The sequence below is a fragment of the Danaus plexippus genome, chromosome 30, assembly GCF_018135715.1.
Source record: "Danaus plexippus chromosome 30, MEX_DaPlex, whole genome shotgun sequence".
Classification (NCBI taxonomy): Eukaryota; Metazoa; Arthropoda; class Insecta; order Lepidoptera; family Nymphalidae; genus Danaus; species Danaus plexippus.
Window position 1 is genome coordinate 205653 of NC_083557.1, and position 13589 is coordinate 219241.

At 35.6% G+C, this 13589-nt stretch overlaps 1 protein-coding gene across 1 annotated transcript; it reads right to left on the reverse strand.

Annotated features, from left to right (window-relative positions):
- Positions 1-1846: 1846 nt before the first annotated feature.
- Positions 1847-12399, reverse strand: LOC116776697 (extracellular serine/threonine protein kinase four-jointed). Its single transcript, XM_032669953.2, has 2 exons — positions 12175-12399; positions 1847-4019 (listed from the first exon to the last, which is right to left on the reverse strand). Exon 2 carries the CDS (start codon positions 3977-3979, stop codon positions 2312-2314), a length of 1668 nt encoding a protein of 555 aa, XP_032525844.2. The 5' UTR covers positions 3980-4019; positions 12175-12399; the 3' UTR covers positions 1847-2311.
- Positions 12400-13589: the final 1190 nt, after the last annotated feature.

Here is a 13589-nt window from a genome sequence, read left to right on the forward strand (position 1 = left end):
AATTTTAAACAGATGAAGATTCTATTGAGATGTATATGTCGGCTCAAGGGTAGTTGTTTGATAAGTATTTTACTTTAGAGGGTAGATGTGACATAAACAATGTCATGGCGTTAGTGATTTCTGTAACAGAACTATTTGTTCTAGAGGTCGTTGTATGATTTGTATTAAAGAACAGTAAATGTCAATTCGTATCGCGATTTGTAATATGTAAAGATAAGTTATTCTGTGAGTTTTAGTAAAACACAAACTTAAATAGTGACCATTTTGTAATCAATGTTATTCAATTATATTTTCTATAAAATATTAAGTAACGATAAAAATTTAGATGGTTTGATAATTAGTTACGAAAACTAACGAAATGATTATTGATTATTTGATTTACTTAATTGTTCATTGTTACATATTATTTAAAATTAAAAGAGTAAATGTTACGACTCCACAAAACTATTTACATTCGGAAACGTTGGTGCTGGAGACATAGTTGTGTGAGAGCTATCCAGGAGGAAGCTCATAAAATGACTAAGTGTGAGTTATCGTTGGAAATAAAGTGGTGAAAGTAAGTGTGAGTGCTTTATTTGTGAAAATGGATAACCCGACAGGCGGAAATGGTGTTAGTGTTGGCAGCATTGCTGACGTCACAGCTCTTAATAAACAATTTGGACACGGTGCTTCGAAATATATAGGTTACCACCAATTTCTTCATCATATCTCGGGATATATCACGATATCTCGGGAACCATAAGGCGTAGAGAGTTTGGTAGATCTTCCTTCCACCGAGTAAAGGTCAGTTGAGAACGGATTTTACGAATTCCACCCACAAGGGATGATGCAGGGGTGGATGTTAAGGATTGAAATTTTTAATTTTCAATTTGTAGCTTCTAGCCATTCTAGCCCTAGCTGCTAGCCCAATGTTTGTATTAATTGCATGTCCATAGCAAGCAATTTAATTTTTATTTTTGTCTCTGTTTTTTAGTAAAGACAGCTTGTATGTATGTATATATAAATATGTGTATGTGTGTGTGTGTGTATATGTGCGTGTGTGTAATAAAACTGTAGCTACGTCTATATATCACATATTTTAAAAGTTCATTAACAATCATAATAAATAATTTTTATGTCGTATATTTGTGTGCTCCAACGCCACAACATTCCAGAATTTCTAAACATGTTGACATTATTATACCTTAATTTGGGATACTTTAATTGATCAAAACTATCGGTATAGCTCACCACAAGTCTTCTCAATAAAATACTTACAATTGTAACGTACTGATCTATCAATGTAACTTTTAAACTCGTCGATAAAAACTTGTATTAAACACTGAAGTGTTAGTCACAGCGACGTCTGTTGCTTGACGTTGTACTAGAACAATCGATTAGAGTTGTAACTTTTTAATAAGAAAAGAAAATATTTATTCGGCTTTAAGTATATGTTATTCTTCTTCGTAATTTCCCTTCAACGGTTTGCTCTGCGTCATCTTATAAGTCCAGCAGTTACCATAATGACCTGACTCCTTGAAAACTGACAATCAAACATACGTCACACATAAAGGCGCTGAATGTATTTGATTCTGCAACTGCTGAGCCGATTAACGTGAAACTATACTGTGACGTAGGTTACATTCAACATGGTATGTATGTTAGTTTATTCAAATGAAATAAAAATTCGAAATTAATCAAGTGGGAGGCAGAAAAGCTGTTAATGAAGATATGTTTTTCATAATAAACATATTGGAACCAAGTTAAACATATATATCTATATAAACACTAATTTAAAGGGATCTCTTTATGCATATAATAAAATTATAATTTTATTATAAATAAAGTAAAGACAGACATACGGTATAGTTTTATTTATTATAATATATTTTTTACATTTATTTACATATATTAAAGCTCGCCACCGTTGACTGGGAACCGTGATGTGTGAAACACAGTACTCGCTTTTACACAGTCGAGTAGACAGTACAAACGTTTTAGGGTACACAAGTGATGTGAAGTCGTTTGATCGAAGTACATTGGATAATAAAGATAATGAAGCAGACTTATTATATATATATTTAGGATATTCATTGTGTGTTTGTCACAGTTCCGACACAGACATAAATAATAGTGATTTACATACTGGCACTTCATAAGTTATATTATTTGGTATCGAAAATGCTTTCATCGCGCCCTAAAAAATAAATATGAAATATTTACAAAAAATGGATTCGACCGAGAAATGTCGTTTATACATAATGTACATTTTTGGTCGCAAATGTATTATATAACGTACGATTACAAGGATATCACTTTGTTCATAACTATACTAATGTTTACCAAAACTTTGTTCACATTTATCGACCTGAGCTAGGACCTTTCCTAACCGCTCGTGAAGTATCTTAGCGTTCTTCTCCGGTAACGGCGGCAGTATGTCTCTGATCACAGCACTGTTTTTCTGGTGGAACACCTCGCTCAGCTTCTTGCCTATGGGTAATCTGTGCATGACCTTCAAAGCGTCTACGGTGCTCTTCCTGAACACGCACAGATTATCCAGCATGAGACTGTGATAGGTGTTGTACTTCTTCAGCAGCCTATATCCGTGGAGAAGGCCGGATTCATTGTCAAGGAACAGAAGAAGTCCGCTATCCATCTTCCTCGCCAGGTTGTGAGCTGGTCCATCCATTATGTTGATATTCCACTGGTAATTGAATAGATTGTTAACTATTCTATCCAGATTAGCTGTCAGATAGTCAAAGACTATCAGATCAGACCACTGGGCCAACTCGACGAACAGCTCGATCGTCTTTTTGTTCACTTTAACGTCTACGTAGTCGAAGTCATCAGCGACTTCTATTTTAGTTTTAATGTTTTTCGCTCTTATTTTATCTATGAGCAACTGTTTTGTATCATTCTTTTCTGTGACGGACATCTTGTAAATGTCAATTTTATTAAGATGTCGCGTCGAGGGTTTAAATATTTCCGGTATGGTCGCTGAGTCTAAGCTTGGTATGTACTGTGTGATCACCACGGCCCGGTTGGTGTTCCACTGGGCGGTTGCGATGTTGTTGGCAACGTTCTGCCACAGTTTATCCTTCAAGTCCACAACTTTGACCACGGAGGGCGCCAGATTGGTCAGATTCAATAGCCTGGCGACGTAGAAACTGAAGATCTCCCCCTGGATCTGATCCGTGTTCTGTCTGTAACGAACGCAAGCTTGAATTCCGTCCTGGAATGTTATTAACCTGTTCTGCATCCTGCCACAACCAGCTTCCATTTTGATAACCTCGCTCTGATCCACGTATTTTTCCCAAATCTCAGCTGAATTCTCTCCATATCCTTGAGGCATGGAGTTCTCAACCGCTGGACCCCAATAAATATTATTATACAGGACAGTATTATCGTTAGGGACATGAACCATTCCGTTGACAACTTCTGGTAGGGAATGTTTGTGGTCGCTGGCCTTCGTGTCTTTCAGGATCTCTCTCATATCATCGGTTAAACCTTTTGGATACACATCAACTTTATATTTACGGGGATCGTCTGATCCCACGAAGGACACAGCCGAGAATCTATCACCATCCCTTTCTTTCTTTATTTGCTCATCAGAGTTACCTGTTAGTTTCAAAGAGTTCAATCTCTCGTGAGGAACTCTTACTTTAGACGAGTTGATTCTTTCTAATTTTCTCTGAATGAAATTAGGAGACGTCGCCGGGGAGCCGACTATAGCTGCTCCAATCACCAGCCCCAGGACGAAGCTAAGTCCGACACTCAACATACAGTAACTATAGAAGCCGTACTCCTTCTTCAACCTCCTGAACTGTTCCTCTCTGTACCCACAGCTATTGTATAACAAATGTGGTCTCCTCATCTTGTACCAGTTAAAATTCAAACCTATTTTATGATCAGTACCTTTCTCTGTATTATTAATATCTTTTAAGCTCGGTAATCTCTCGATTTCACATTTTCGATTTGTTTTATCTGTGCTCGACGCCATTTTGTAATGTATTTCTATTCATACGCCATGCCGATGTACTCTGTAACAAAGGATAATAACTATTTATTTGATATTATAACACTATAATATAATTAATTAGTTAAAAATCGTGTTTTAAACGTGTTTTGTTAATTATATACAGATATTGTATAATCGAGAGTAGGTTTTATAATCGGACACAGTTTGAACAGCTCGCCTCATTAGAATATCAAGTTGTCAGCCACTGGAGTTGCTAGTGACTCAATCAATTAGGAATTATCAAAAATATAATTTATCATATCATAATATAATCAGTATCCCTATAAATTATTGTTTTTCATAATAATTCAACTAATTTTTCATGTTTTTAGATACATTTGAATCGTTTTTTTTAATTTATAGCCAGCGCCGTATCGTGACGGGACAGACGACATTAATTGGTTACTTAACATACACGAAACCCTTTTTATTTCACAAACCTGACATAATTTTAATGTTAAAACTATAAGTAAAATAAAACTATAAGTAGAAAGATAGAAATGTGAACTATGGTCACCCATCTTAAGGTCGTCTCCTGTCGAAATACTTAACTATATGTGAAGTGTCCCAACGTACATTAAGACTCGTAATCCGAAAATCCGTAAGAATTACGATTATCACACGATCCGTACGATTGTATTAACAGAAGTGACGTCGCCCCGGACGGGGATTACATGCGACAGTGACACTTACACCAAACGATATGTCGGAACGACATTATAGATACGACACATGTCACTAAACAAAATGACGTAAAATATTCATTAAAATATTTGGTGGGTCATTGAAGTACGTGTCTGATTCGTGAACTGAGAGAGAAACTACAATTTTTGACTAAACTTGTACGTTACATACGAATTCTGAAGCTTTTCTTGTAATAATATTTAATGGCGGCATAAATCATGTTTTTAGTTTACAAGATATTATTACTTGAAAAAAGCAAGTTTTAACTAATTATCTATTCATTGTGGTGGTTACGGACGGACAGGTTATATTGAAGAAACAATATATATATAGGTAAAGATAAAGATGTATCAATATTTATATAAGTATAATAATAATTGCGTTAATTTAATATTAAAAAAGATTCGTAAGCGATACGCGCGGCGGACATGTAGGACATGAAAAAATACGTTTTACAACCGGAGTGGAGAAAAAAAAACGACATTTACATAGAGCTGTTACAACGACGACGGAATATAATTTACTGTAAATAACATAATACCTTTGTTATGTATGTATGTTTTATAAATCAATTAACTCGTATATCCGAAACTGTTAAATTTTTTATTTCGACATATTACCGTAACTTAGTGCTCGTTCTAAAAAACAAGTACGGTATAGACGCCTTTGTTAAATAGTCGTATAATAAGCTCACAGATAAGTTGATACATAACCTGCCTATGTTATTATATGTTAATTAGAAAATATGAAGTTAAAAGAAAATGAAAAATCATTTGGGAAACAAAGTATCAAGGAATGTAGATGTCGATTTATATTTTATAATATAGGGTTTGAACTAAATATATTAAACCAAAATGTTAGTTTTTGAGTTAAACAGTAAGTGATTTTTATTTTCCGCCTCACTAACAGCTCGCCGTCGATCGGAACCTTGGTTAACTATGATAGTTATATTCATAAAGTCGTCCGTGTCTGTCTATGTTACGAACATGGTCCATTCAATGATTAGGCGCATGTTTATTTTATTGATCGCGTAATCGAACCGGCTACCGGAAAGTTGTTAAATAAATTTTTAAAGTAAACATATATATATATATATTTGAGAGAGAGAGAGGGAGAGAGAGAGAGAGAAAGAGACAATTGCATTGTAATAAAATATAAATAGTGAATAGTCATACAGTAACTTAGCATCAGTAATATTAATTGCAATACAAAGAGTCGATCTTAACCGACTTTCACTGAGTTATAATGAGTTCCGAGTTAGTCAGTTACCCGAGTTAACCCGTCATTGCTTTTAATAGACGGACGGGCACAACTCTAAATATTGTACAATACGGTGATTGACAGACGACTCGACGGACACAATCATCAGTTATATTGATCAATGTATCAATTAGCAAGCATTTGTGTGGAATAATTAATTTAGATGTGATTTGTGGATGTTTTGTTCTGTGGATAGGATTTTTTAAGAAGAGATCTCAACCGGTCGGAAGCTGCGAGTTAACTTCGTCGAGATCTGTTGGTGTCTCCTAATAACATTGTCACATGAGTTAAGAAAATTTATCAGTTTTTTAAATATTTTTTCAAATTATTGGAGTCACACAATCTTCACACGGGATTGTTTCCAGTACAATAATTCTACAAGACATTAAGTTGAATTAATATATTAGTAAGTGTCCTTACTACCAGTCTATGTCACGTGAATAGTAGTCATTTTTATATGATGAACTTTAATACTATCGGTGTCTAGTTAAGAGTATCGTACCATGTTACAGGGTGATGAAGCCCGCACATGTACACAACTTAGAAAAAGTGGGTTATGTTCTTCCGTAGCGAGATATGTGAATAGCCACTTTTGTATATATCTTAGTATAAAATTTAATTCTTTCCTTGAAAATGTATATTTTTAACGAAATTCAAAGATTATTTTCATCAATCGTTCTTTCCTATTACGCTTGCACATTATCTATATATTGTGTTATATGTTTAGTCTCGTGTCCAGTCAATTGACACATTCTAAGACGGAACCGCCCACGACATACTTTGTCATAATTTATATAATAAAAGTGCCTTTTGTCCGTATATATATGGTAATACCCTACTTCTGTAACCCTAAGCATTATAATCGTCTTTTCGGAAGGTCAAACTATTATTGTATAGTTAATTCTTTATATCTTGCTACACGACATGTCGTGTCGTGATCGTACACAATAAACGTCCGTAATAAATCTCGTCGCCGAGCTGCAGCAGGTTTTTTCGTTCATTGTTCCGTTTTTTGCTCCTCATAGTAAAGTTCCCGTGATCATTGTCGGCAACATAGTAACTATATATAGCTCAACTATTCCTACACATAACAGTATTCAAGCCATTTTCATAATGCCTAGTTTGTTTGTTAAAGATGTGATACTAGTTTTGCCTGCGACGTCGCTCTAGTGAATTTGGAAACTGAGCTCAGAGAAATATATACAGTGTGTTATAACAATACATATCTGTCACGAGACCCGACCGTCAGCGACATGTACAGTGTGTCGCGTGACGTCACACACGGTACGACTGTTCTGAAGCAACGACACGGAGGGAGGGGATGCATTATACACTAGGTCTTATTCTAAGGTCTATTCTACATTTTTGTATGATTTCATCAAAATCTGTGAAGTAGTTTTTGCGAAAGAACAACAAGCATCCGTAAATCCAATCACTTGCAAGCAAAGCCATAATATAATATATGTATGTATTTATATCAAAGACTTTATTTTGAGTCATCTGATAGTAATCACTAACTATAATCTAAATATAAAAAATGACATTAAGAACAGGACAGATTACAAGGTGAAAATAAAGTTATAATTAACATATAAAATAAAGAAATGTTGTATAATAGGAATTTAAATATACAAATGTATTCATCTCAAACAAACAGAATACGAAATAAAAAGCATTTTATTAGAAAATCAGCGCGGACACTTCCTCTATGATACGCCATTAATGTGACGCTGTCTCTATTACGTCTTAACGAAGAAATAAAAAAATATGCTGCCAAATAATGAACATATGAGAACTACACAGCGGATACATACATTATTTATATTGAGAAAAAGAGAGAGAGACAGAGAGAGAGAGAGAGAAAAAGAGGAAGAGAGCAATATACTCTATGCTTCATCATCAGCTAAGAAGATTGACTCATTCATGATGAATCAGCCAGTAGGTCAGTGCCAAAACTGTCGTTCATCTCAAAGTCCACCTCGGCCAATCATCCAGGGATATATTCTCACCTGCGGGTCCCCGCCGGACCTCGGGCTGGTCGTAAACCGTTCGTGTCATATTTTATAAGTCTATAACTCAGGTTTATTGGCACGTTTTAAATATAATAAATAATTTATAGTCGGACCCCGATGTGTCTATCGCTAAGTTTGTAACGAAACGCGCGCTATAATATTGGATAAAGTCTAGACTGTAGGTTAAATATTATTGCATCACCGGTCTCCAGACAGCTGTTAGTCTATCACTAGTCTGAGACTGAGTCTACAATAGTAACATAATATATTGTCAAGGCGTCAAATTACATCCGGTTGAAGCGCGTGTAGAACTGAAGATTAATATATATTTACTAAAATTAAATGCGACTTTATAAAATGTTTAATAAAGTAAATATTGTCATTGATTCGTCATCACTTCGACATGGTGTCTTTAAACAAACAAATTGATTGTAAAAAATTAAACAACGATTAAAATGTCGTGAGTACCGGAGCTGGGACTATATGGCGACCGTTGCCAAGAAACGTGCGATGCAGGAACAGTCAAAAGTCGACCATAATAATATCGAAATAAGAAACATTGATCCGCATAACACAAAGTTGCCGCTGACCGCCATTTTGTCATTTCCAATTCATACAAGACAGAAGGAACAGGAATAAAACGATTTGACATTTATATTAAATATAAGATGATATTGTTACTCATATATAAATATATATACATTGACTGTGACACACAGACAGCTCACAGCAACACAAACATAATATACATTTAAAAAACATTAAAAATGACACAAATATAAAATTCTAATCTCATTTCTATACAAATAATTTGATAGGAATATTATATGAATTCAAGCGAACCCGCGGCCGTTTATACGTATGTTATAGTAGTGATCAGATAAGGGGTATATTTTTTAAACCCAAATCTTTCTGTGCCCGTACGACGGATATTTGACGTATTTCGAATACCGGCCGCGGAGATTACATCTGAGCGGCCTGGGACGACTCTATCCAGCGCTACCCATTTAATGCACATCATATATTTTGTATATATTAACTCCTCGATAGCAAACGTATGTACGGAACGTGTTTTTCACTAAATTATCCGTATCTTTAACGTTATAATTCCATCAAGTAACTGTGCCGTAATAATATTTACTTTATGCGACATGTCGCGCCTCGTCTTTATGGTAATGAGACGATTTTTCACACTTTCTTATTAACATGTTGTGAATATTATTTCAGATTAACTTTTCACAATAAACTTGGTTATGTACTAGCTTCCTGTTATGTTTTCTTATGTTTAAACCTTTTATTTTTATATTTCATTAAAGGCTAATCGTAATCTTGTCTAGCGACACACAGCCTGTGTTACTGAGGGCAAATGTAGCTTGGCAATGGGGAAAGAGTTTTCGGAATCGGCGCTGTAGTTTGTGAGTTTATTCGTTACTAACACCCACACAGAAAGACAAATTTGTCCCTCTTTATTATACTATAGTATTTAAAATGCCACAGTTATAAAGAAATGTCTTATAACAAAGAGACGATAAGTCGTGATGTCTAAATCTTACTACTTATTCAGAGAAGAATGGACGAACCCACGCGAAAGCTCTTGTTATAATCGTCACCATCACCATCACATTAAAACCATTTAATGATGAACTTTGAATTTCGTGATACCAGAACAAAGGTGAAGGTATTGTAAGCTCTTGGTTTCTGATCATCATCAGCGTCAGGCGGAACTTCAGAGGTCTACTTAGAAGACCTGGTCATTAGAATGATCGAAAAGGACGGCAGAATCTGAATCTACAGGATCTATTCTGTCTATTAAATATTAATCGCCGTATCATCAGGAAAGCCTCCGAGCACGCGTCAGCCCCAAACCTGTCAAGATCCAGCAAAAAATGACGGCTTCTTAAAAATAACCGAAAACCAAAAAAAAACAATCCCCAAATATCTATAATTATAAGAAAGGAGCTCAAACGGACGCAATAATTAAAAAGCGGTCGCATTGTTTATAACAAAACACGTAATAGTATTCTCGGTACGGACCGCTCTAAACAATAAGCCCCGGTCATTAGTGTGTGTGTGTTTTTGTGACCGAATATCGCGAACCAGACGTTCCTCTATTTTATAACAGGTGCTTCATAAGTCTTACTAATTTAACTCTGATAGAATATTTGTTATTAATAAAGTAAACGGAACCGAGTGAAGGACGTAGTTAATGGGACGGTATGTTGTGCGACCTGTAAGAGATGTTTTAAAACATATTCTCGTTGAAACGAAACGATAAATTATACAGGACGTAATAAAGTTATAGAGACATAAAGATTAGCGAAGGAAATGATCGCTTAATAGGAAATTATGATAACGAACAGTTTGACAAAATTTAGGAGTTCGTTGACCTGTCCACCGTCCACCGTCCACCGTCCACCGTCCAGTTGTGTATTATATGATATAACTACATTTTTTATTATTTTACTCGCCAGGCGCCATTGATAGTTGTTAGCATAAAGATAATTTATATTAGGCAGCTGCTTGTTTATGTTAGACGATAGTTGAAACATTCAGACACACACACGCACACACACACACACACACACACACACACTATTTAACAACGTTTAATTGGTAATAAACGTCGCCATTTTATTTGCATGTTTGCTTCTTCCGGAAATGAGAACAAAGCAGATTGTGAATTATTTTTCAAAACGAATGATATTTATTGACTCAAGATAAAATGTCGCGGGTTCTGTGTAATCATTGATGTGACCGTGACGGTCGAAGGTCACTGTAGATAGTAAGGCCTTATCAATGAGCTCGTGTTGTACAAGCTGCCTGAACGATATGCTGACTACTGACTACTGACTACTGACTACTGACTACCGATAGCTCGTACGATGTTTATAACTGACCTTCATTTATATGAATGAGGCGTGTATTCTAAGCTATTTGATACTAAGCGTGCAAGACTGTGTTGGCACCTTGCTTTGCTTGATATATTAATAGAGCTCAAGTCTAGTACTGAAAGTAAGCAGATTATATAATGAATGATATCTGTTGCATGAGCTGAACTGACCAGCCGGGAGCACTAAACGCCGGGGTCGTGACGTCTCCATGGTCACTATCACGACCCACATTGTTCCTCGGCGACATTATATATTTTTTTGAGCACTTCCCACGGGTCAAAGATCAAAACACAGCTTTTATTGTTACATTTCTCCTTGTTACGGACTGCAGTTTTGTTGGAACCCGTCGAAAATGAAACTTTCTGTTTAAAATTATTGTTATATATATATATAACAGCGTGTTTTGGATGAGATTTGAGTCTCGTCTTGAATTATTACATATAAACAGCAATATTTGTATCTATATATAAATAGTAATAATCATATAATTGGTTTGTAGTATAATATATATATTTATATATAATATCGCAGTATTGTCCGTCGTTATGGTCGTATTTTTAATTTACGCCAGTCCTGACAATTAATTTAAAAAGCAATAAAAATTATAAGGTAGCTCTTAGACTACAGCTTGGACCGAAAATATAATATATTATAGTACAGCTACAGCGAGCTCTGTTGGAAACAAAAATTTTACGATTTATGAGGAGTCTCACTCGCTTTATACCGTGACTTTGTCTGTATTAAATACTTTAGGACGAATTTCTACAGGAAACAAACAGAAGCTAGTTCGACACTAACAGAAACGGAGACACTTAAAGTAATACCGTGGACATTAGGTAAGGGAATTAATGGACAGAGACTCGCCTCTGACAAACGGCAATAACAATTCGTTTTTATGTACATTGAATCGCAAGTCGGGTAATTTATGACAGCTGGAATACGATACGCCGTGAATTAACGTTATTTGTTATATTAAATTACTTCATGGGACATAAAATCTGCCGTTTCATTGATAAAGAGACATTCCTCCGATTTCTGCCTCTCTCATGGAATATTTCTTTTGGAATAACTCAATATTGTAATGATCAATAAAACCCTCCCAGGCTGTATACTTTGAATGTGACATTTGAATTTTGACGTACATTTTAGCGTTTTACGAGCCCACTGGTTTCCATATAAAAGACATCAACGCGCGCAGCTCTAGGACCGAAGAAATGTGGAAACGTGAAAAAATATGTATCTCGTAATAGTAATGTATATAGAAATGACACGAGGTCATTGATTATAGCTGGAGGTGATGCAGTGATCTGGAATCTAGACCGATACCAACCGTAGTTCATAGATAGGTGACATCAAATCCTAGTCCAAGCACAATACTGTAACACAAAACACTGAATTCTTGGAATACCTTCTCATACGATCGTCTGTTCGTTACGAAAACTCATCACCGGGATAGTACGGACAGTATCAACTTCACCAAAAACAAAAATTACCGCGAACTTACTAATAAAAAGCATCAGAAGAAAAAACACGCGGACGGAACACGACCGGCTCGGACGACGCCCGACGCTGTACAGCCGCCAGCAAAAACACTCGGAAGGGATAAGGCTTTCAGAGAGAGAGCGAGACGGAGAATGGCATCCATAGAGAGAGACAGAGACGGACATAATGGCATGTTTGGTAGTTTTTTAAAATGATTTCTCTGAAGAATCCACGATCTATAGATCGAGAGGTGAAATATGCCCTCAGATGTATCCCCATTGATAATTATGCTTTTTGATATTTGAGGAAATTGATAGAATCCGATCTCAGCTCGGTGCAGCTCGTCGCGGTGTGCACGCTGCTATAAACACCGTGTTTGTTTGTTCAATAAGGTTTATTGGTCAACACCATCAGGATAAATCACCAGGTTCTCTCTCTCCAGTCTCCAGCGTGTCACCCAGACACACGCATGTGTGGCCTTACAGTTATTTTTTATATATTTGCTTAATAAATAATTTTTTTCGGTCGCAACTCAAGTGTCATTCGTTTTAGATACAGACGCAAACGGAAGTGTCTCTGCTATTAATAATCATAATTTTGTACTAAAATTTTTGTTAATTTTGAAAACTATTTCTTTAATATATTTGTAGTAGAAGAGAGGAATAATACGAGAATTGCAGGTAGCTGTGAAATAAAATCTTTTATGAAAGTCTGTCAGTCAACAGTGAGTTAATCGTGAGGATTTAATCGAGTTTTTCAGTAATTAATCTACATACATACATACATATGTATAGAATAGGAATTTTTTCATTACATGAGCCATCAATAAAGATGATTGATCTTTAAATAATTGTTAATTACTACAGAAACCCGACGATTACATCGCAACCGGTACAGCACATTTCATTAAAATACCAACACGAAAAATCACAAAAGGGGTTGGATTTTTTTATTTTATTTTATTTGCCAAATCTAATTACACCAATGAATTGGGAGTTCGCGATAATGATTGATGATCTAAGGCTGCTACACACTGGCAGACACTGAGACAAATGAGTCTTAGGAATGTCTTAGTATCGGAAATTAACTAAAACATTAAATTAAAAATATGTGATCATAGTGAATATACGAGTGTTTTATAATTTATATTAAATGAGACATAGTTTAAATGATAGCCTCAATGGAGGCTTCAACGGCAGCTACGTCGCGGCTATAAGATGGATTAATTCCACTGGTTGTGCTGTGCGAGGAGCAGGTCGGGGG